The sequence below is a fragment of the Lotus japonicus genome, chromosome 5 (genome assembly GCF_012489685.1).
Source record: "Lotus japonicus ecotype B-129 chromosome 5, LjGifu_v1.2".
NCBI classification, from domain to species: domain Eukaryota; kingdom Viridiplantae; phylum Streptophyta; class Magnoliopsida; order Fabales; family Fabaceae; genus Lotus; species Lotus japonicus.
Genome location: NC_080045.1, coordinates 62094805 through 62119185, shown reverse-complemented (window position 1 = coordinate 62119185; position 24381 = coordinate 62094805). Strand labels below are relative to the sequence as shown.

The 24381-nt window shown below is 36.2% G+C and overlaps 3 protein-coding genes across 3 annotated transcripts; 2 read left to right on the top strand and 1 right to left on the bottom strand.

Annotated features, from left to right (window-relative positions):
- Nucleotides 1–9009: 9009 nt before the first annotated feature.
- Nucleotides 9010–13318, top strand: LOC130718576 (leucine-rich repeat receptor protein kinase EMS1). Its single transcript, XM_057569186.1, has one exon. The coding sequence runs from the start codon at nucleotides 9308–9310 to the stop codon at nucleotides 13178–13180; it is 3873 nt and encodes a 1290-aa protein (XP_057425169.1). The 5' UTR covers nucleotides 9010–9307; the 3' UTR covers nucleotides 13181–13318.
- Nucleotides 13319–14926: 1608 nt separating this feature from the next.
- Nucleotides 14927–16432, bottom strand: LOC130720513 (glycine-rich cell wall structural protein 1-like). Its single transcript, XM_057571160.1, has 3 exons — nucleotides 16319–16432; nucleotides 16121–16174; nucleotides 14927–16035 (listed from the first exon to the last, which is right to left on the bottom strand). Exons 1-3 carry the CDS (start codon nucleotides 16413–16415, stop codon nucleotides 15116–15118), a joined length of 1071 nt encoding a protein of 356 aa, XP_057427143.1. The 5' UTR covers nucleotides 16416–16432; the 3' UTR covers nucleotides 14927–15115.
- Nucleotides 16433–18511: 2079 nt separating this feature from the next.
- LOC130718853 (uncharacterized) lies at nucleotides 18512–20535 on the top strand. Its single transcript, XM_057569481.1, has 2 exons — nucleotides 18512–18886; nucleotides 19649–20535. The coding sequence occupies exon 2, from the start codon at nucleotides 19649–19651 to the stop codon at nucleotides 20207–20209; it is 561 nt and encodes a 186-aa protein (XP_057425464.1). The 5' UTR covers nucleotides 18512–18886; the 3' UTR covers nucleotides 20210–20535.
- Nucleotides 20536–24381: the final 3846 nt, after the last annotated feature.

The following is a 24381-nucleotide window of genomic DNA, read 5'->3' as shown; positions in this document are numbered from 1 at the left end:
ACCTTCAATATTTTGATGATTTTCTGAAATGAAATCTTCTCTCTCAACACGACAAATTATATGAGTACGTACCAAAATCATCCCTAACCGTATCCTCTGCCTTGAAATCAAACCCAATTATCATGAGCCATAATAATCAGCAGGTACAATTTTCCAAATTAAGTAGAAGTAGAAGATTTTAATATAAAATCATCACATCTTTGCATATAGTCAACTAGTCTTTGATCGATATAATCAGTACACACGTTGATGTTGTTGTCCAAGATTTGATTCTATGTCAGGCTTTTTCTTTTCCTTGTCCTTGTATGCTTACACAAAATAAAATCATTACAAAGTATACTTCTAGTGAGCAATAATTATTGAAATTAATTTCTACTGTAAACTAATTATTCAATCACAACCCTCCATGTTATTAACTCATAATTAATTTTGAATTTAATAATATTTAAAATAGAAAATGAAATTATGTGATTGAATGAATGTGTAATTTTTTTTACACAATCATGCATAGAAATTAATCTCATTTTTGTGTAAATACTCTATTTGTAATAATTTTACACATATATTCAATTAATATCACTATTTTTCCATATATAAATAAAATTTAAATAGTTTAAGTTTTTTACACTGGTATTCAATCACTTTTTGTCATACTAGTCCACTTGCCCAAACACATTTGCATAAATTTTCATTTTAAATTAATCGAAAATTCGTTTTCTTCTGTGTTGAAAATTATTGGTAGATTAAATCCATAAGAAAAATCCTGAGAAAGCATTCATGCACATCTAATATTGGTTGGAGGTATGAAACTTACCATATTTATTCAAATGAAGGTGAAAGTCCTAAGTCTTTTTTAAGATATAGATAAAATGTAGGTAAAAGTAATAAAATTATATATTATTCAAATAATCTTTAATCTTCTACTTAATATAGAGATAAAATATAGGTAAAAGTAATAAAATTATATATATATGTAAGGTAGGAGTTTAATTAATATATATGAACCGATAGTGTAAAATAGTTTTATATATATATATTTAATTTTAATTCAAATTAAAATATATTTCATATGAAATTAATTGGTTATTTGTGTAAAAAAAAATGCATTATATCAATGGTTAACAATTCATTTCCACCACGATCTCATGTGAAGAAAAAGAGAAAATAGATAAATAATGAGTGATATAATTTATAATGTAACAACTAAGAGAGAGAGAGAGTTATATGAAGAAAAATGTGCGAAAATGAGATGAAAGAGAAATAAATGTGTGTATGTATCATTACTCTTTAATTTAAGTCCAAAACCCCATTGTTCACATATACTATATTTTATTTCTGCTTATCTAAAAAACTAATATTTTATGTCTTTCAAATCAATCAATCAGAGGATAAGAAGCCTTGAATTAAGGGCAAAAGAGGAAGTATGAAATGGTAAGAATTGAGGTTGGCAGAGTTTCAAGAGTTTCAATATTCTAGTATATGACCCGTGCCTTGCACGGCGAATTGAAAATTATATGTAAGTTTCAACGTTTTTATAAAGAAGAAAATTAGTTTATTTTGTAATAGTAGTGAAAATTTTATGTATTTTGGCCCAGCTGTGTTTATTCGTTTTAGTTGTAGTGGATAATCATAATATGGTATTAGAAATCTTAAAAAATATCAACTTTTTTGTCCATAAAAGATAGGTCAATATTGGTGTAATTGATGTTGTAAGCACGGTGTTTTAGGGTCAATTTGACGGCGTTGTCATTTTAAGTTCTTTTATAAACTTTAAAATATGTGTCTTGTAGATTCAATAAAAGAATCAAGATGAACTATAATGAATATTCATTTGAAATAATGAATCCTTCAAAATGTGTCATGCTATGCTAAATTATTTAAAATTAGAAAAGAAAAAAAAAAGGATACTATCATATTTTTAGAGCTACCAAAGGCAAGTCCAAAACCCTGCAATGTTCACATAAAAAAAAATTATAATGACATGATATTTTTATAAACAAAATCAATACTGTAACCATTATCTAAACTACCATGATTTAACAATATAAGAATAGAATTTAACCTGGAAATGATATTTTGGTCTTTGCAAATTTGATGAACGTTAAATGCTGAACGAAACGCCCTTCCGAATTTGTTCTTCGCTTCAACCTTGAAGATGAATTGTTTGTGAACTAAATCACATATTCCTTTGAGAGGGTGTGTCATGCAGATGTTCTAGATTAAGCAAGAAAAAATGAAGAAAATCAATATCTAATCAGCTGGTTGCAAAATTAAAATGAAGTTGTATTTTCATGGATATATTCACCTTTTCGATTTTTTCCATAATTTCTTTGCTTTTTTGATTGAGCAGAGCACAACCATCGTGATCAAATATGACCACTGTTGCAGATCCAGTATTATCAACGACTTTAATTCGCAACTAAAACCTGCAGAAAACATGAATGAAAAAAAATTGAATATGAAACAAATTAATTAAAATACAAAGATAATTGAAGTTTACCGAGTTGTAGGATTGATGTGCATTGTACAGTTTGAACAAAAAATAATATTCTGTCAGAGGATGCAACTCTGTTACACTTACTGTCATGGAAAATATATTAAAGTTGTGATTGTCATTAAAACTTGGTCAAACGATTATGAAATAATTAGAATGCACAAACTTGTCTCTAAAAGACACTCCTTATGGAATGTTAGGATTAAACATAACTTTGGTACATTTTAGCCCAGCAGTTAGTTGATACTCACCTGGAGATTTTTTGCGTGATATAGTGTTATATACATAAAATATAGTTGTTATTATATACAAAATATGATTTAGTACGCAGAACAAAAAATGCAAATGTACCTTGATAAACAGTCACCTTCGTCATAAATATGAAAATAACATGTTTGATATAACCACCACTTAGAAATGGTTCAACTCGTCGATAAATTCATCAAATAAAACACATTTAATTTTTTTTCCAGCGAAAATAATGAATAACTTAACTGTATGTGTAGTATTTTTCCATTCAATTTTTTAAAAATTTAAATAAACTAATTTTTTCTGGCTTATAATGATTAAAAAATATGCCCATGAGATTCGATCTCCTTTTCTTTGATTTTTGTTTGTTCTAATGTTAATATCAACGGATGTAAGTAAATATATACGTGAAATTAAATGATTTAAGCAATTTACTTATTAACCAAAAATCTTTGATCGAAATCAGGGTTAGGCACTTTAAGCATGTTGTCAAACTTCATCACACGCGCAGGAACCATATGTTCGTTATACGGAAATACCTTTGTTACGCTCTGCAAGTGTATCTTGTACCGATGCCTAGATGCAATCATATCGAAAATTTTGCTATACGAAGAAATGTTGAAAGCCACAGAACTAAACCTTAAGTGATTATATCTTTAAAACGATTTGCAATGTTATTCCTAGCATGCTTGGATTTTTTGACCCTATAAATCAAGTAGGTTCAAATCATTCTCTGACTGTTAGAGTCCCACATTGGCTAGAGATGTGGCCACTCAAGTGCTTATAAATGGTAGTGCAAACCTCCACACTTGAGCTAGCTTTTGTGGTTGAGTATAAGCATCCCAATTTCTAATATGGTATCATAACCTATCCTAGATCCATTTGTTGACTTACCATATTTGGGTCAACCGTTTCATTCCACGCTCCAGATGTCAAACCCTGGGCGTGAGGGGGTGTGTTAGAGTCCCACATTGGCTAGAGATGTGGTCACTTAAGTGCTTATAAATGGTAGTGCAAACCTCAACTCTTGAGCTAGCTTTTGTGGTTGAGTATAGGCCTCACAATTTCTAATACTGACTATGCAGTAAAATAAAATATACTGAGTTATTAATAATAATATTGGACTCTATGGATACAAACCTTTGAATATCCAAGCCCTGAGGACTCTCAAAGCAATAAATTATAGGACGTTGGATGAAGCCTTTCACCGTCATCTTTAAAATACCAAGCCCTAAGGACTCTCACAATAATAGACCACTTATGCGTTGACAGATTGATTTGGCCAATGCTTAAGCGAGGTTTCATAATGTAGGTATTCCAATGAGAAAAAAAACATGTGATGCCCAGGCAAATGAGTAACGTTCTTATAGGCCGAATTCTCTTAATTTACGTCTGCCTCTATAGTTTTTTTGTCAATCAATAATTTATTGTATTAAGCATAAAATCACTTTCACATATTTTATTCATTGTATGAAGAAAAATGTGCGAAAATGAGATGAAAGAGAAATAAATGTGTGTATGTATCATTACTCTTTAATTTAAGTCTAAAACCCCATTGTTCACATATACTATATTTTATTTCTGCTTATAGAAATTCAAAAAAAAAATATTTCTGCTTATCTAAAAAACTAATATTTTATGTCTTTCAAATCAATCAATCAGAGGATAAGAAGCCTTGAATTAAGGGCAAAAGAGGAAGTATGAAATGGTAAGAATTGAGGTTGGCAGAGTTTCAATATATTCCCAAACTCGGCATGCCTCCGGGGAAGAGACAGCTAAGCACTGATGGCCCAATCACTCTCACACGTCCCTTCTTTTCACTACCCCATCCAACTAGGTCAATTCCTTCATAATGACGAAAACAACCCCACAATACTTGCAATTCCAGTGTTAGTTTCAAAGCTGCCCAAATCCCAACCTTAATCGCACTCCAGGCCCAGGGGCTGTTATGTCAGTTCAATAATTATCATATCAACCACTTTCTATGTACTTTATTACTAGCAAGTATAAATATCATATCACCCTTTGTTTTGGCTTCTATTCTATCATATAATTTGTGTAACAATTTTCATGAACTAACTGTATAATAAAATCTAGCAGTTAGAACCACTTATATCTTCACCAAATGCAGGTGATCTTTTACCCACATTTCCTTTGTTAGGTAAGCTGGTGAAGATAAAATGAATGCAATATTATGCTCAAACAAAATATTTAGAAATATCATATAATCAATTAATATAAATCGTATATTCAATTATGCTGTGATCCATTTCATAAAAAATAAAAAAAAATTATGCTGTGATCATGACCAATTGAGTAAAGCATTGGAGTAATTATATGTACTCTATTCTACCGAAGAACAAAATTATTAATGCGCATTTGTTATCAGCGATGTGCAATAAATGAAGAGTTTAATTTCAATGCACCGACGGTGTAAAGTTTTTTTACACCGTCAACCAATCAGATTTCAAGGATGTGAGAAAATCTCTCATTTTATTTAATTTCATTAATTGACGTGGCACATCCTTAAAATCTGATTGGTTGACGGTGTAAAAAAATTTTACACCGTCGGTGCATCAAACTTTTTCTCATAAATGAATGTATAATGTAAAGTTGGATATATAGTACATATTTCAGCCACTATGAGTAGTGCGAGAAATACTACTACTTATTTCATTCTAAAACGGTTATTATTTTAATTTTCCCATATTTTTTAAAATTATTGTTGTTTTAAAAGTTAAATAGTGTCAATGAATGATAACTCAAGTGGAAAGAGTTGAAACTTAAAAGACACATACATTAGAAAAAGAATAATCAGGAATAATTCTTTAGAAGTGTAATTTATTTTTCTGGGATTGTCTAAATGACACATGATAAAGTTTGAGTTAAATAACCCACCATCCAATCACATTGGAGATAAATGAGTTGGAAATAAATTAATAAATATAATATAGAAATTCCAACTCACTTATCTTCAATGTGATTGGATGGTGGGTTATTTAACCCAAACTTTATCATGATTCATTTAGATAACCTCATTTTTTTCTGATATATAAAAGAAAAAGTTAACGAATAGAGTTAAATATGTATTTACTTACTGACTTATGCACTCTAATCTAAAATGGTCTTTGTAAAAAAAATATAGTTTTTTAGTCCTAAAAAAATTGACTGAAAATAATCATTATATTTTTCATAATTACATAAAGCATATGGAGGAGGAAGAGGTTTGGGGGAGAGAAGGAAGAAGATTTGATTGCAGTGGTTCGTCGAAAATTTGTGGGAGGAGGAAGAGAAAGAAAATGAGAAAATGAAGAAGAGATAAATGTAATTAAAGATAATTTGAAGTACTGAAAGTGATGTGAAATTACACGTGAACACCTAAATTTGACTAAGATTGTCATTTGGGCTAGTGAGTGTGTAAAAATATTTCAAATTTTTTTTATGACGCTATAAAGACTATTCAAGTCAAACACATTTTTTCAGGGACAAAAAGCTATAAAAAAAAGAGTAAAGTACACTCACCCCCTTAAGGTTTGTTAAAATTACACTCCACCCCATTCTTATCTAAAATGTACATCCCACCCCATTTTATATAGAGGAAAATTTAGTGACGAAAAATATTCTTCATTAATAATTAGTTATTATTTAAATTGTTAATCAATAATTTCAAAAAAAAATTCAATATAATCCAATAAATTTAAAAATGAAAACATCACAATCCTCCTCATTCTCTCAATCGCGTTTTTCCTCCGTAAATTCACAATGCAAATTATGCAATAGCACACCTGCCCGATTTACAAACCATATCTCGAACATAGTGAAACATGCTTGTGTTTTCATATTTGATAATAATTCAATTTTAATCAAAATAATCTCTTTATACCTCCAATTTTCAAAATTGAGTTATAGGCAAAAAAAGCAACACAAACGAGTGAAGAAAATAGAGAAACAAAATTATGAAAATATGAAGTGGATCTGAGGTTATTAGAGCCCAACAAGGCGGTGGATCATCATTTTTAACAAAATCCAACAATATCTTAGACCAACAAAGCGTTCGCTTACAACTTAAAGGGGTGAAATTCACAAGAAGTAGTTGAACAAGTGGCTTTAGGGATGTGCGATTCACGTTCTGGGGTTCAGGTCGCAACAAAACTTTGAGGCATGGTGGTGCCATGGGGTTTCACATTGTGGGACAGTGGAGCCGTGTTAAAGGGAGTAAAGGCTTGGTGGTGGCCGTTTGTGGTGAGAAATATGATTTGAAGATAGATGAGACGTGGACTTAATAGACAGAGTGAATGATTTTTTTAAATTTAATTCAGTAAAATTATTTTCATAAATTAATGTATGATAGTGTATATGCATTAAATTTATTTAAATTTTTACTAATTAGTAATTAGTTTTTAGTAGTGACGAATTTGTTTTTGTCACTAAATTTTGCCTTTATAAAAAATGGGGTGGAGTGTAGATTTTTAAAAAGAATGGGGTGGAGTATCATTCTTGCAAATCTTGAGGGGGTGAGTGTATTTTACTCTAAAAAAAATTTAGAAGAACCATTTTAAATTATGGTGTATATATAAGTAATATTCAAAACATATGTAACCCTAAAGACTATTTATTACATTATCTTCTATATATATCTTTCACATTTCACCTCATGTTTTCACTTATCTATCACAATTCTCTCAAATTACTTTACTAATAATTATCATTATCACTCTTTAATATAACTTAATTTTAAGAACAATTCTATGGTAAACCATATTAAATTTGGGTTCACTTATGAACCATAATAACAAACACTCAGCACATGTTATGTAAAATTTGTTCCTTATGTACTATATTTTTTTTTTTGGCAAATAAGTCATTTTAACTTGTAAACCATGTATTTTCTTAGTCCACCGTAAATAAGACCCAACTTTAAGTGAGTCTTTAGTCTAGATATATATCAAGTAATAAGATTTTAAAATGTATGTATAACTTTAAATCAATAACAACCGTTTTGAAATGAAGATCAAGTGTATAACTTTATTTCATGAATTTCCTCTCCAACACTTATCGATCATTTGCTTAAATAAGGTTTTTCTTTTCCAGTAATATACATCATTTTACTAATTTGGTTATTGTAAGAAAAATCATTTTTTGTGTCATTTTAAAACGGAAATCCAAATAAGAAAATAGAAAGTCATAAAAAAAGGCTTTAAAAAAGGGAAAAGGAAATTGACTGACATCGCATGCAGAGAAACAAACAAAACTAGTGATGGATAGCTTTCTCCCTTTGATGCCAAAGCAATGAAGAAGAAGAAAACGTACCATAATAATTTAAACAAAAGTTCGAATCTTTCACTCTTTCTGGGCTTTCTACGAGGAATGTGACTATAGCCGTGCAATGTGCAAATCCTACAAGCCTAGTTAATCCTATAACACTCTATATTATTTTTATAAATTTGTTCATTATAAATCTAAAAAGAAAAGGAAGAGCATATCAAACGTAAGAGATAATTAGTAGACACACTTCCTTAATTCAATGAAGAAGTGGAGGACACAACCCGTGTTTTATGAAGAGCTTAGCCACTAGCTTTGATTGGTTTAAAATTATAATCCCAGAGTAACAAAGGAGGCCGGTTACAGTTGAACTTGATACTTATACACAGTGACATGACTTGGCAAAAGTTAATTCTCCTAAAATAATCATCAATGAACATTGATTAAACCACATTAACAAAACAATTGTTTAGATTTTGTTTAATATTGTAATTTATTTGAAAAAATAATTAAGAATGATATATACTTGCATGCACTACTCATGTAAATGTTGTTGCTTTTTATTTTTCATTATCTCCTCACTTGTATTGGGTTGAAGTACTCATTGTACTTCATTTAAATATAATTCATTTGCTTATAATTTTTTTTTTTGCATGCACTACTCATCTTTGAAAACTGATTTCTAAAATCTAGTGCACTAACACATTATTGAAAAATGGTTCTAATTAATCACAAGATGTGGCGGATTGTTGCCCACTATCACCATAGGTCACCCATAGAGATATTTATAAATCGTCCATTAATATAGCGCTAACATCTCAACCGAAAAACGATAGACTTTTACTCGATGAATAAAAGTTTCAGTGAGTTTTGCTCTAATTACCAACACATTACACTCACATGTTTATAGAATCATAGATCGCTCACAGAGGTACTACTTATGAGTTACTCACAACACAACAATCACATTAACCGCGTGAGTCAAGCACACAACATTTTAAAAGGAAGTGATCTGTCTTACCGAAAAATCGCATATGGTTAAGACTAATGATGACAATTATCCAGAGTGGAAGGAGGTTTATTTGGAGAGAGAGAGAGAGAGTGTGTGATTTGCAGTTAAGAAGGTAGAAAGTCACGTGCGATGCGTGCTGCTTTCTGACAAGTAACCTTCTTCTTTTAGCCCCGTACTACCACCACTACCTTTTCCTCTCTCTCTCTCTCTCCTTCACTGCTTCATTTCGTGAGTAACAATGGCCTTCAACTTCACACTTCTTCTTCTTCTTCCTCAACCTCACCATTTGCATGCTCAACCAAATTCTTCTCATTAGTACAAACCACACTCTCACATTCACTCTCTCTTCAACAATGGCTTTTCCATTCAACCTCGTACTCTCGTACCTTGTCGTGTTCTTCCCTCTCTGTTCCGCCATTTCCGACCAAAACCAAAACCCAGAAAAATCTTCCCTCCTTTCGTTCAAGGAGAGTCTTCACAACCCTCATGCTCTCTCTTCATGGCACCCCACAACCCCGCACTGCAACTGGGTTGGCGTAACTTGCCAACTCGGCCGAGTCACCTCGCTCTCTCTCCCCTCTCGTTCCCTCGGAGGCACTCTCTCTCCGGCCATCTCCTCTCTCACCTCTCTGACCGTCCTCAACCTCGAGGAGAATCAGTTTTCCGGCGAAATTCCCGGGGAGCTCGGTGGGCTGGTTCAGCTGCAAACTCTCAAACTCGGTTCCAACTCGTTCGCCGGAAAAATCCCGCCGGAGCTTGGGTTGTTACCGGAGCTTCGCACGCTTGACCTCTCCGGCAATGCCCTCGCCGGGGAGATTCCGGGGAGCATCGGGAACTTGACCGGGCTGCAGTTTCTGGACCTGAGCAATAATGTTCTCTCAGGTTCTCTTCCGGTCACTCTCTTCACCGGAACTCCGGGTTTGATTTCTGTTGATGTATCGAACAACTCAATTTCCGGTGGAATTCCGGCGGAGATTGGGAACTGGAAGAATCTCACTGCACTTTACGTGGGGATTAACAAGCTTTCAGGTACATTGCCTAAGGAAATCGGCGAGCTTTCGAAGCTTGAAGTTTTCTATTCACCTAACTGTTTGATCGAAGGACCCTTGCCTGAGGAAATGGCAAAGATGAAATCATTGACCAAGCTTGACCTTTCTTACAACCCCTTGAGGTGTTCTATCCCAAATTTCATTGGGGAGTTGCAGAGTTTGAGAATTTTGGACCTTGTGTTTACTCAGCTTAATGGGTCAGTGCCAGCTGAGCTTGGAAATTGTAGAAACCTCAGGTCTGTGATGCTATCTTTCAATTCACTCTCTGGTTCACTGCCTGAGGAGCTTTCTGAGCTTCCCATAATAACTTTCTCAGCTGAGAAGAATCAGCTCCATGGACCTTTGCCTTCTTGGCTTGGAAAATGGACTCATGTTGAATCTCTTTTGCTTTCTACAAACCGATTTTCTGGGGTGATTCCACCTGAGCTGGGGAATTGCACCATGATGCAGCATCTCAGTTTGACCAGCAATTTGTTGACAGGTCCCATACCTGAGGAGCTTTGTAATGCTGCCTCACTTTTGGACATTGATCTTGAAGACAACTTTCTTTCAGGTACAATTGAGAAAGCATTTGTCAATTGTAAGAACCTCACTCAATTAGTTTTGATGAACAATCAGATTGTTGGTTCTATACCACAGTACCTTTCTGAGCTTCCCTTGATGGTGCTGGACCTAGACTCCAACAATTTTAGTGGGAAAATTCCTTCTAGTCTCTGGAATTCAACAACACTGATGGAATTCTCTGCTGCCAATAACCAGTTGGAAGGCTCTCTTCCTGTAGAGATTGGGAATGCAACAACTCTACAGAGGCTTGTTCTTAGCAATAATCAACTTACAGGTACTATTCCTAAGGAGATTGGAAGTCTCACATCTCTTTCAGTTTTTAATTTGAATGGAAACATGCTTGAAGGCAATATTCCATCTGAGATTGGTGACTGCGTTTCACTTACTACATTGGACCTTGGAAACAATCAACTGAATGGGTCTATTCCTGAAGAATTGGGGGAACTACTCCAATTACAGTGTCTGGTTCTTTCTCACAATAATCTGTCTGGGCCTATTCCTGCCAAGAAATCTTCATATTTTCGACAACTTACCATCCCTGATTTGAGCTTTGTTCAACACCTTGGTGTATTTGATCTTTCTCACAATAGATTGTCTGGCACCATACCTGATGAACTTGGGAGCTGTGCACTGGTTGTGGATCTATTACTCAGCAACAACATGCTTTCTGGGAGCATTCCAGGATCACTCTCGCACTTGACAAATCTAACAACTTTGGATTTGTCTGGTAACTTGTTAACAGGTTCCATTCCACCAGAGCTTGGAGATGCCCTCAAACTCCAGGGTTTATATCTAGGACAGAATCAACTCTCAGATTCCATCCCTGAAAGTTTTGAGAAGTTGACTGGTTTGGTGAAGCTGAATTTGACAGGAAACAAGTTGTCTGGTCGAATTCCAAATAGATTTGGGCACATGAAGGAGTTGACTCACTTGGACTTAAGCTCCAATGAGCTCACTGGTGAGCTTCCATCATCTCTGTCAGGTGTGCAAAGCCTTGTAGGGCTTTACGTGCAGAAGAACAGGCTTTCTGGGCAAGTAGGGGAGCTCTTCTCAAACTCCATGACATGGAGGATTGAGACAATGAATTTAAGTGATAATTGCTTCACTGGGAACTTGCCAGGGTCTTTGGGAAATCTTTCCTACCTGTCAAATTTGGATCTTCATGGTAATATGTTGAGTGGAGAGATTCCTCTAGACCTTGGGAATCTAATGCAACTGGAGTATTTTGATGTTTCAGGTAACCAGCTATCTGGAAAGATTCCGGACAAGCTGTGCAGCCTAAGTAATCTGGAATACTTAGATTTGTCTCAAAACAGATTGGAGGGGCCTATACCCAGAAGTGGAATTTGCCGGAACCTATCCAGTGTTAGATTTGTGGGGAATAGAAATCTTTGTGGCCAGATGTTGGGTATAAATTGTCAGATCAAAAGCATTGGTAAATCTGCATTGTTTAATGCTTGGAGGCTTGCTGTAATTGGCATTACAATCATATTAATAATTATAAGCATTGCTTTTGTTCTACATAGATGGATTTCCAGGAGGCATGATCCTGAGGCACTTGAGGAGCGGAAACTTAATAGTTATATCGATCAAAATCTGTATTTCTTGAGCAGTAGCAGATCAAAGGAGCCTTTGAGTATCAATGTTGCCATGTTTGAGCAGCCTCTTCTGAAATTAACTCTGGCCGATATCCTCGAAGCTACTGACAACTTCAGCAAGACAAATATAATTGGAGATGGAGGTTTCGGAACTGTGTACAAGGCCACTTTAACTAGTGGAAAAACAGTTGCTGTGAAGAAGCTCAGCGAAGCTAAAACGCAGGGTCACCGCGAGTTCATGGCTGAAATGGAAACCTTGGGCAAGGTGAAGCATCAAAATCTTGTTTCCTTGCTTGGATATTGCTCAATTGGTGAGGAGAAACTTCTTGTTTACGAATACATGGTAAATGGGAGCTTAGATCTTTGGTTGAGGAACAGGACCGGGGGTCTTGAAATCCTTAACTGGAACAAACGTTACAAGATTGCAACTGGTGCGGCTCGGGGATTAGCTTTCCTTCATCATGGTTTCATACCTCATATCATTCACAGGGATGTTAAAGCTAGCAACATTTTACTCAATGAAGATTTTGAGCCAAAAGTTGCGGATTTTGGACTCGCAAGGCTTATCAGCGCCTGCGAGACTCATATCACCACTGATATTGCTGGAACATTTGGTTACATTCCACCAGAGTATGGACAGAGTGGGAGGTCCACAACAAGAGGAGATGTCTACAGTTTCGGCGTCATTTTGCTTGAACTGGTGACCGGAAAAGAGCCAACAGGGCCGGATTTTAAGGAGATTGAAGGCGGGAACTTGGTCGGGTGGGTCAGTCAGAAGATCAAGAAGGGGCATGCAGCTGATGTTCTTGATCCAACAGTTCTTGATGCAGATTCAAAGCAGATGATGCTTCAAATGCTGCAGATTGCTTGTGTGTGCCTCTCTGATAATCCTGCAAACAGGCCTACCATGCTTCAAGTGCACAAATTCTTGAAGGGGATGAAGGGAGAGTAGTTGAGTAGATTAAGTTTATTGTAGCTGTAAGGTAGTTAACAGTTAACTTCAAACTTTTCTGATAGAATCTGGAGTTGAATAATGTAATCTAGAGGTTATTATTAATATAATATATATAAAAAGGTCTTACCTGCAAAATAATCCATGTCTTGGCAAGGTTGTTGATTGAGCCCGTGAATAATCTTAGGAATATGTTTTTTTTGCTAAGAGCATCTCCAATGGGGTTGCTTAAATCCAGTTGACAACTTAAGCAATGTTGCTTATTTTGAAGCACCACTGGAGCAACATGACGTGGCAGTTGGGTTGCTTAAATTTAAGCAACGGTTGCTTATTTTCTCTCTCTTTACTTTTTGACTAAAAAATCATATTTTCTCTTTCATTCATGTACTTGAAATAATATAAATATAAGAGGTATAATGGGACCCAACTAAAAGTAAACTAAGCAACCGTGGTTGGAGCAAATTTTGCTTGGGTTGCTTAAATCCTATGTGTCGGTCTGGACCCACCGAAATAGTTTTTAAGCAACCCAACTAGCAACTATGCATTGGAGAGGCTCTAAGAACTATAGAAAATATAATATGAAAAATCAGCAACGTGATAAAGTTACTTGCATTTTGATGAAACATTATCAAGTTCTTTCTCTCGAAGTTCTAATTTCACGACACCAAATATAAAAGAGTGAATGAGAAAATATGGATTGGAAATGCATCATTCAAAGTGTACTTTTAGTGTGGTTGCAGACGAGTTTCATAGTCCACAAGAAAGGAGTTGGAATTAACAAATACAGAGCTAAAACAATCTTTGAAACAAAGTCATATTCACCCACAAAACAAGTTATTGGGGAAGGTAAGTTTCTTGAGAAGATTCATCTCATATTGTCGGAAAATTGAAAGTTTTTTCACCATTATTTTGACTGAAGAAAGAAGAAGAATTCAATGGGATGAAGAACATCAACAAGCTTCCGAGGCTACTCAAAACTATCTAGCTAAGCCTCATGTAATGTCTCCACCAAATAAAGGAATACCATGAAGTTGCCGATAAGATCATTTCATAAATACCCTAGTTTATGCACTGCACCGAACACAAAACAATTTGTAAAGAACCACACTATGACACTGGAATGCTGCAAGAAGGTACATAAAACTTACATGTAAAGGCCATTCAAATAGTTCTTCAAGGTAACTTCAAAAGCATTATCTCAAGATTTTCCCGTTTGTTTTAAATGTCTCAAAATCCTTTAATGTAATGTAAACTAATTGAAGGGCTGTATAAGTAAACACAAATTATTATATGAAGGTATGTGTAAGTACAGATAAAATTGTGTCTTAATTCAAGAAAGTATATCAGGCATCATTGCCGTCAAGACGGCGAGAAAGAAAGAAAGAACTTGTCTTTCATTATAAAATTAAGCTGATCTTGATCTGGTTAAATATACCACGAAACTACACACAACATTATCTTGAGAGACATAACACAACACAGGTATATTTGCAAGAGCCCAGGTTGCCACTATTTTAGCATCTGGATTGGGCCAAAATTATGTGTTTGTCACATAATTTAATATGTGTTTGGTTATTTGAAAGCCCGAAATGTTATAATTGCTTATAGTGATATAAAAATTATTATTAGGTGTTTCTTTACCATACAGTTCTTTTCAAATATTTGGATTCTTTTCAACTTTCAAAACATGAACATTGTCTCAGTATTTTTATCTTTATGCATATTCAACATAAAATAACAACGAAATAGCAAAACCAAGTATTTCATTACTTTAAGGCATCCAAAGCAACACTTACATTCAATAAAGAACTAATTACAATATCTTTAAGCTTGGATTTTAGTTTCACATTGTCAATCACATAGTTTACCTTTATTTTGTTTAACATAAACTCAATTGTCATTATTCCGTTTAACATAGACTCCATTACCAAATCTTTAATATCCCTCAACTTTTCGTCCTTTATGGCCATGATTGCCGCTTTCTCCATAACCTCCTCCTCCACTTCCTCCTCCGCTTCCACCACCACTTCCACTTCCACCGCCTCCATAACCTCCTCCTCCACTTCCACAACCTCCACCACTTCCTCCTTCACTTCCACCACCACCACCACCTCCACCACTTCCACCACCGCCGCCATAACCACCTCCACCACTTCCACCTCCGCTACCACCACCACTCTCACCTCCGCCTCCACCACCACTTCCCCCACTGCTTCCACCACCACTATATCCACCTCCACCGCTTCCTCCAGCTTCACCATCACCTCCTCCACTTCCACCACCTCCACCACTTCCTCCTTCACTTCCACCACCACCTCCACCACTTCCGCCACCAACTCCACCTTCGCTTCCTCCACCACTTCCACCACCGCCGCCATAACCACCTCCACCACTTCCACCTCCGCTACCACCACCACTTTCACCTCCGCCTCCACCACCACTTCCCCCACTGCTTCCACCACCACTATAATCACCTCCACCGCTTCCTCCAGCTTCACCACCACTTCCTCCACTCCCGCTTCCACCACCGCCGCTATAACCACCTCCACCTCCACCACCACCACCACTTCCACCACTACTTCCTCCACCTCCACCTTCACTACCACCTCCTCCACTTCCTCCACTTCCATAACCCCCTCCACCACTTCCACCACCTTCACTACCACTTCCTCCGCTTCCACCACCTGATCCTACACTCCCACCACCACCATAACCCCCTTCTCCACTTCCACCACTGCCTCCGCCTCCTCCGCCGCCACCACCACCACTACCGCCACCATATCCGCCACTACCTCCTGTATTTCCTTTGCAATTTGTATGATAAGCTTCTATGTTCAACTTTTCACCATTAAAAGCTGGATAATATCATGTAATTAGCTTAAAAGCATAATGTCATCATATTAAAACAATACTCATCATAGAAGGAGTTACAATACTTACAATTTTCTTTCTTGCGATCACACACCACATGACTTTCATGAGTTCCACGAGCAACTTCATCATGAACAACATAACTTATGTTAGCTAGAAAAGTTTAGCAAATGCCAATACAATAACATGCATGGAAAGATATTTATGGCATAAAAATGCACTACAATATCATGTCATAAAGAAATCAAAGGTTTTTTAGGTTCATACCTCTGATCTCATCTTCAGATAGTCTATCAGCCAACACCGTAGATATGAAAACCACAGCAGAAAGAGAACACAAGAAGATAAAAGACTTGATATTCATTTTGTTAGTAAACACAACAATACTTGAGAAAGATGAAAACATAGGTTCTACGATACTCTTATTTATAGTGCGGGGAGAGCATTGGAAAATTGCTTGCATTAAGTGTGTGGGCCTACGTCTAAACCATATTTTTAATACTTTTTGGCTCTTCTTTATAGATTTTCTTATCATATTCAATTCGACATTAACTTTTTTGGAGCTAGATATTAATTTACTTTGACTTTGTTGTTCAGCTCAGTAAATTCTATTTCAGGAAATCCGCCACTTCAAGTTGAAATTTCTCCTCCATTACTGATGAATATAAGTTTTGAAATGGTATCTTAACTCAGGTTTTCATGTTTCATCGCCACCTTAAGTACGCGTGTTCATAATAGAAAGAAAGCTTTCCATGAACCTCCATATGTTGCTTGCATTAGTTTTTCTATGTATTCAATGTTATTGAAGAAGAAATAGAGGGAGAAAATAGAAAGAACATAGAAAAGAGGGATCCAAAGTTAATAGGGATGGTTTTGAGGTTCGGGGAGATGAATTTTCTTATCATATTCAATTCATTCAATTCGACATTAATTTTTTGTGGAGCTTGACGTTAAATTACCTTGACTTTGTTGCTCAGCTCAATCAATTTTTTTTTCCGGGAAATCAGCCACTTCAATTTGAAATTTCTCCTCCACTATTAATGAATATAATTTTGAAATGGTGTCTCAACCCAGGTTTTCATGTTTCAGCGCCACCTTGAGTACGCGTGTTCATGAAAGAAAAAAAGTTTTTCCATGAACCTCTGCATGTTGCTTGCATTAGTGTTTCTATGTATTCAATGTTATTGAAGAAGTAGAGGGAGAACATAGAAAATAGGGATCTAGAGTCAATAGGGAGGTTTTGAGGTTCGGGGGGATGAATTTTCTTTGTGGATTTTCTTATCATATTCAATTTGACATTAATTTTTTTTTTGGAGCTAGACATTGATTTACTCTGACTTTGTTGTTCAACTCAGTCAATTTTATTTCTGAAAATCCGCCACTTCAATTTGAAAATTCTCCTCCACTATTAATGAATATAAGTTTCCAATGACATCTTAGCTCAGATATTCATGTTTCATTGCCGCCTTGAGTACGCCTGTTCATGAAAGGAAGAAAGCTTTCCATGAACCTCCACATGTTGTATGCATTAGTGTTCCTATGTATTCAATGCTATTGAAGAAGAAATAGAGGGAGAAGGTGGAAAGAACACAAAAGAAAAGGTATTCAGAGTCAGTAGGGACGATTTTGAGGTTCAGGGATATGGATGTGCAATTTACTCTCTTTAGGAGAGAAATGAAATGTGGATAAAGGTGATGAGGTCGACTAAGTTAAGACTTGTAAATTGTAATTAATTATTTTTACACTTTCTTACTTGTTTTTAATTTTAATGATTTTAAAATGATATTTTGTTGAGTAATTTTTTTCATTATTTAAAATATTATTCATATTTAAACTTATATTACTTAAACTTATAATATCCAAAAACCCAGACATAATATTTATTATTTTTGAAAGATTTAAAAATGCTGGAGGCACTTGTCAAATACACCATTTTTCATAATTTAATTGTGAAATCCATGCAAGTGTATGTTGACAATGTTATGGTCAATTCTAAGTCAAAAACTGACCATTTAGACCACCTTCAGCGATCTTTTGAATGAATGAGAAAATATGGATTAAAAATGGACCATTTAAAGTGTGTTTTTAGTGTTATTGCAGGCGAGTTTCTTGGTTTCATAGTCCACAAGAAAGTAGTCGAAATTAACAAACACAAAAGCTAAAATAATCTTTGAAACAAAGTCATATTCATTTAGAAAGCAACTTTAATCGCTATAGTGTAAATGTATCATGCATGTTTACATTATAGCATAAATAACGTGAATGTATTTATTACTTATTAGCAAAACTGCAAAACAGAGCACAAACCTCAGTGACTGGTCTTGAAACATGCATACTCTTTCATCCCTTTAGGACTAGAACAACAACTGTTTACAGTTTTATGAAATCTAAAAAGAAAAGAAACCCCACTCAGGCACACTCAGGCATGAGTGCTAGACATTTGATCAAAATTGATCATTTCGTAAAGACCTTAGTTAAGCACTGCACCGAATATAAAACAAATTGTAAAGAAACACACCTGAAATGCTGCAAAAAGGTACATTAATGAATAAACTTAGGCTCAGGCAAAGGCAATTAAGATAGTTCTTGAAGATAACTTCAACAGCATTATCTCAAGATTTTCTCAGTTCTTTTAAATGTCCTAATGTCCTGTACCACATGCCATCTTAATGTAATGTAATATGAAGCTATGTTTAAGCACGAATAAAAACAGTGTCTTAATTCAAGAAAGTATATCAGTGCCGTTAAAGACAACTCAGAGCTCTCCAAATTTTTGTTCGCGCACGGAAAGGTTAGATCGAACGTACTCGATCTCGCGTGGAAAGCGTAGCCAAGGTGAGGGCACTTCCGTCTAGAGAAGTCTTACTGCTTTCCTGCATGTGAAGTTGTATGCGAGTGTGGTTGATAACATGCTTAGTATTAGTATTCAATATTATGCTAAGTGATGATATGATGTATGATTTATTACTAAGTTAATATGATAAATTCTTAGTATGCTATAGAACTAGTTAGTTGATGTATGCTAGTTCAAGTATGCCTTATTTGCTAAGTGAAATTATGCATGATGTTATTTAATTTCAATAACATGAGATAAAATGCCTGTCTATTTACTTGAAGTAGTAACATGAGACTAGGATTTTATGATGTTTACTCGCATGCAAGTAAATTATGATTAGTGGAACATAGGTCTGGTTAGGACTATGAACCATGAGAACAGTGGTTCCGTTAGAGACAAAACGGATAACTTGCACGCGAGGGTGAATGCGGTTTGAACCGTGATGTTATGACTTGTGGGTGTCTGACCCATGGTGTGCTGTGGTCGTTCCAAGGAACGCCATGATGTTGTGAGCTTTGCTTATGGTGTTGTTCGTCTGCTGGACGAATGGTGTTGGATCCAAGGTGAAAGGTGGTTGTGTGAAAAGTGAGGACGCATAGACTAACTGAAACTTAGGCTATGTGATTAACCTTTTAGTTATGTTCTGTTGATTAATGATGATATTATATTGTCTATAACATGCTAGAGACTAGAGATATTTGAGAGTCAGAAGTTGACCCTCTCTATTTGCTATTTGTTGTTTGGGCGCTTAACGCCAACAGATGGTGATCCGGAAGGAGCTAGTGGATCAGGACTGGGAGATTTATCTCCATAGTTTTGATGAGGACACGGCCTGGGGTGTCGACTACCGCCAGGAGAAGAACGTGTACGTCGGCGGCGCGACCATCTTCAAAAGAGACCAAGCTGGGCAGATTGTTGAGACTCAGCCTATCAGAGGGAAGATTCGGTTTCCTCACGCACCCTTCCGTTTTGGACTCCCCTTAGGGATGGATTTTCTCAGCGGTTCGGAGTCGGACCCTAGTGAGGGGCCAGGCTACGAGTCAGGCGAGGGGAGCGAGCCTTCAGTGACTTCCGAGTACCGGAATCCGACAGAGGGACTTTTGGTGCCGAAGGAGGAGCCGGTGAGCCCCATTGCACCACCCGAGCAAGAGCTGAATCAGGGACTCATGGATCCCGTACCATTAGGGTTTGGGTGGAGCTTGGAGGCATTGAGGCAGTGGAACCTGGACATGAAAGTTGAGCTTCTGAAACCAGGAGAGGAGACGCCGGAGCCTTCCAACATGTGGGCCAGAGAAGATGCAGACTGCAACGAGTGGCCTTGATTGGGTTGAGAGCGCTGTTTTATTTTTGGAGCTTTTATTTTACTTTGAAGTACTTGTAGTTGATTTTCAAATGTAAACAATTTTGTCAGATTACTAGGGTGGTTTTGTTTACACACATGGGTGTGGCCGCCGTACATTATTTCAGTTATTGGATTTATATCAATCGTTCGTTTTCCTTACTCGCACGTTTGTTTATTTGATTTATATTTAACGCTGAGAACTTTCGTAATAATTGGATCTTTGTCATTTAATGAAGATTAATAAATGGACGGCGAAAATTCTTTGTGAAAATCATGATTTTTGGTTTTTCGTGACGTCCGAGAAATCGGGGCGTTACATTGTGGTAAATCATTTACCACAATGTAACGCCCCGATTTCTCGGACGTCACGAAAAACCAAAAATCATGATTTTCACAAAGAATTTTCGCCGTCCATTTATTAATCTTCATTAAATGACAAAGATCCAATTATTACGATATAAATCAAATAAACAAACGTGCGAGTAAGGAAAACGAACGATTGATATAAATCCAATAACTGAAATAATGTACGGTGGCCACACCCATGTGTGTAAACAAAACCACCCTAGTAATCTGACAAAATTGTTTACATTTGAAAATCAACTACAAGTACTTCAAAGTAAAATAAAAGCTCCAAAAATAAAACAGCGCTCTCAACCCAATCAAGGCCACTCGTTGCAGTCTGCATCTTCTCTGGCCCACATGTTGGAAGGCTCCGGCGTCTCCTCTCCTGGTTTCGGAAGCTCAACTTTCATGTCCAGGTTCCACTGCCTCAATGCCTCCAAGCTCCACCCAAACCCTAATGGTACGGGATCCATGAGTCCCTGATTCAGCTCTTGCTCGGGTGGTGCAATGGGGCTCATAGGCTCCTCCTTTGGTATCAGAAGTCCCTCCGCAGGGTTACGATACTCCGAGTTCACCGAAGGCTCGCTTCCCACGCCTGGTTCATAAATCGGAATCTCCTCTGGATCGGACTTCGTACTGCTAGCAATCTCCACAGGAAGTCCAAATCGGGAAGGTGCATGAGGAAACCGAATCCTTCCTCTAAGGGGCTGAGTCACCACAACCTGTCCACTCGGGTCACGCTTGAAGATGATAGCGCCGCCGACATATATGTTCCTCGCCTGGCGGTAGTCGGTGCCCCAGGCTAAGTCATCATCAAAACTAGGGAGATAAATCTCCCAGTCCTGATCCACCAGCTCGTCCAGAATCACCATCTGTTGGCGTTAAGCGCCCAAACAACAAATAACAAATAGCGAGGGTCAACTTCTGACTCTCAAATAGTTCCTGTCTAAGCATGTTCTAAACAACTAGATATTCCAAAAATATATTCAACGGAATTATATCGATAGGGTTAATCACATAGCCTAAGTTTTAGTCAGTCTATGCGTCCTCACTTTTCACACAACCACCTTTCACCTTGGATCCAACACCATTCGTCCAGCAGACGAACAACACCATGAGCAAAGCTCACAACATCATGGCGTTCCTTGGAACGACCACAGCACACCATGGGTCAGACACCCACAAGTCATAACATCACGGTTCAAACCGCATTCACCCTCGCGTGCAAGTTATCCGTTTTGTCTCTAACGGAACCACTGTTCTCATGGTCCATAGTCCTAACCAGACCTATGTTCCACTAATCATAGTCTCTACTTGCATGCGAGTAAACATCATAAAATCCTAGTCTCATGTTACTACTTCAAGTAAATAGACAGGCATTTTATCTCATGCTATTGAAATTAAATAACATCATGCATAATTTCATTTAGCAAATAAGGCATACTTGAACTAGCATACATCAACTAACTAGTTCTATAGCATACTATGAATTTATCATACTAACTTAATAATAAATCATACATCATATCATCACTTAGCATAATATTGAATACTAATACTAAGCATGTTATCAACCACACTCGCATACAACTTTTCACATGCAGGAAAGCAGTAAGACTTCTCTAGACGGAAGTGCCCTCACCTTTGCTACGCTTTCCACGCGAGATCGAGTACGTTCGATCTAACCTTTCCGTGCGCGAACCTGCACGGACCAACAAACTAGGGTTAGAATTTGAAGGAAAAAGGAGCATCATTTCCCCCCCCCCCCCTCAAATATTCGAACCCCATCCCCTAAAATCAACCAATATTACATCTTCTTCTTGTTCTTCTTGTAAACAAGAAGAAGAGTACTTGAGTTCACTACTTCCCGAAGGAAACAGAGCTTAGTTACTATAGGAATTATTTCCTATAGAGGTCAAGAAGAACTCTGGAGAGGGAGAGATAGAGACTCACAAAAATTTGGAGAGCTCTGAGTTGTGATTTTCCCTTCACTAGAGACTCCTATTTATAGTGGAGGGTGTGGAGGTGAAAATACAATAAAACCCTTATTTTCAGCCCAAGCCCAGGGTTAAAATATAATTTTAATAAACTTTAATTCAAATTAATTACTTAATCACCAAGAAAAATCAAAATATCCCAAGATCCCCTCCAAGATGCCTTGGCCGCCCCCCTCATCAAGGTAGTTAGGATATTTTTCTGATTTTCTCTTCAATTAAACCCTCAAATCAAGGAAAATTGGTTTAAATTTCAAAATAAAGCCCTAAACCCTAGCAACTAGAGTTTTCGGCCACTCTCTCTCTCCTTAACCAATTTTCAAAAATTAAAAACCTTCCATATTAGTTTAAATAAAATCTGAATTTATTTATTTATTTTTTTTAAAATAAAGATGACCCAAAGCATTTATTTCATTATAAAATATCTCCAATATATTTGCCCTTTTAAACCAAATTTTCGGCCAACATAAAAAAAAATAGTTTTTGGGTGAATGTCGCTTTTAAGGCTATTAAGGCTATTAAGGCTAAAACAGGCAACACAACATTATTTGTAACTTTTCATAAAAATAGTTTTTGGGTGAATGTCGCTTTTCTGAATGAATAATAGTTCGCTAATGGCTTGAATTTACATGCAGGCATATATACGTATTGCAGAATATATACTACCATAACAAGTGAAGACAGCCTCTCAAGTCTCAACCAAAACTCTAAAATAAATGAGTAAATTCCAGCATTCCATTAGTACCCAAAACACAGCACAACAGCACAGTCATTTGTAATGTCTACATATGTACTCCCAAGAAAAGTATATGTCACTCCAAGTGCATGAACATATGATTAACTTACCGTGCAAAGAAAGAGAATCAATTATTATCATTTTAAGATCTTCAAACACACAATCAAACAGGATTTAACATGATACTAAAAGCATTTGATGTCCATACATACATCATTTCAGTTTCATATGCTGGGGAAGAAGCACTCTCTGACATAGTTTGCAGATATAGTGAATCACTTATTAAGGGGTAAAAACAAGCTATAGCAATGTCCTTGCAAATTACATTTGTAGTCAACACACACAAAAATCATAAACACAAAACATATTGCAAAGTTAGGACCTAAAAATGCTCACATTTCTAGTCTCCAGTTACACACAGCCACACAGGGCATTCTTATAGCAGGAATTTATGGGCTAATAAATTTACACCAAGACATAATAGTTGTTATTTCTTTATTTATATAAAATGGTTAAATTTAAATACACCACAGTTGATCTATTGCAATGCAATGTGTTAAAAGTAACACTAACAACAATATGAGATCTTGAAACACTTGACACTCGTCATGAGGGTTCTAATAATATTTTAGAAAATAATGCTTATACTTTATTTCATTTTCATACATAGTTGTTATGAAGAGAGGGAGGAAAGAAAGAAAACAGTAACACTGACACCTGCTGGGGCAGATATAATAAATCTATAATTGGATAAGTAAACATCTAAAAGAATGCCTTCATAGATGTTTCCAGCAAGAATATGAAACATGGTTCCCAAAAAGAGTAGACTACAAAAGGTCAAAAGGAGGATGAACGAGCATGGCAAGGTTTAGTTAAAGGAAAAATACATAAATGGCTTATCCATGTGCTGCACTTGACTATTACATGACATGATGTGTCAACAGGCTCAACACAGAACAAGATATTCTGGCTGTATATATATCTCTAATTTACGAATTATAACATGTGTAAGTTTGCATGATATTTTGGAAGGCACATGAAATAGCATTTAACTTTGGTCTTTCTATAGTCAGTTTA

Coding starts and splice junctions, on each gene's coding strand:
- LOC130718576 (XM_057569186.1), top strand. CDS start 9,308: ATGCTCAACCAAATTCTTCTCATTAGTACAAACCACACTCTCACATTC.
- LOC130720513 (XM_057571160.1), bottom strand. CDS start 16,415: ATGAATATCAAGTCTTTTATCTTCTTGTGTTCTCTTTCTGCTGTGGTT. Junction 16,175..16,318: donor ATCTGAAGATGAGATCAGAG/GTATGAACCTAA, acceptor TTCATGATGAAG/TTGCTCGTGGAACTCATGAA. Junction 16,036..16,120: donor TGATCGCAAGAAAGAAAATT/GTAAGTATTGTA, acceptor GATATTATCCAG/CTTTTAATGGTGAAAAGTTG.
- LOC130718853 (XM_057569481.1), top strand. CDS start 19,649: ATGGTGATCCGGAAGGAGCTAGTGGATCAGGACTGGGAGATTTATCTC.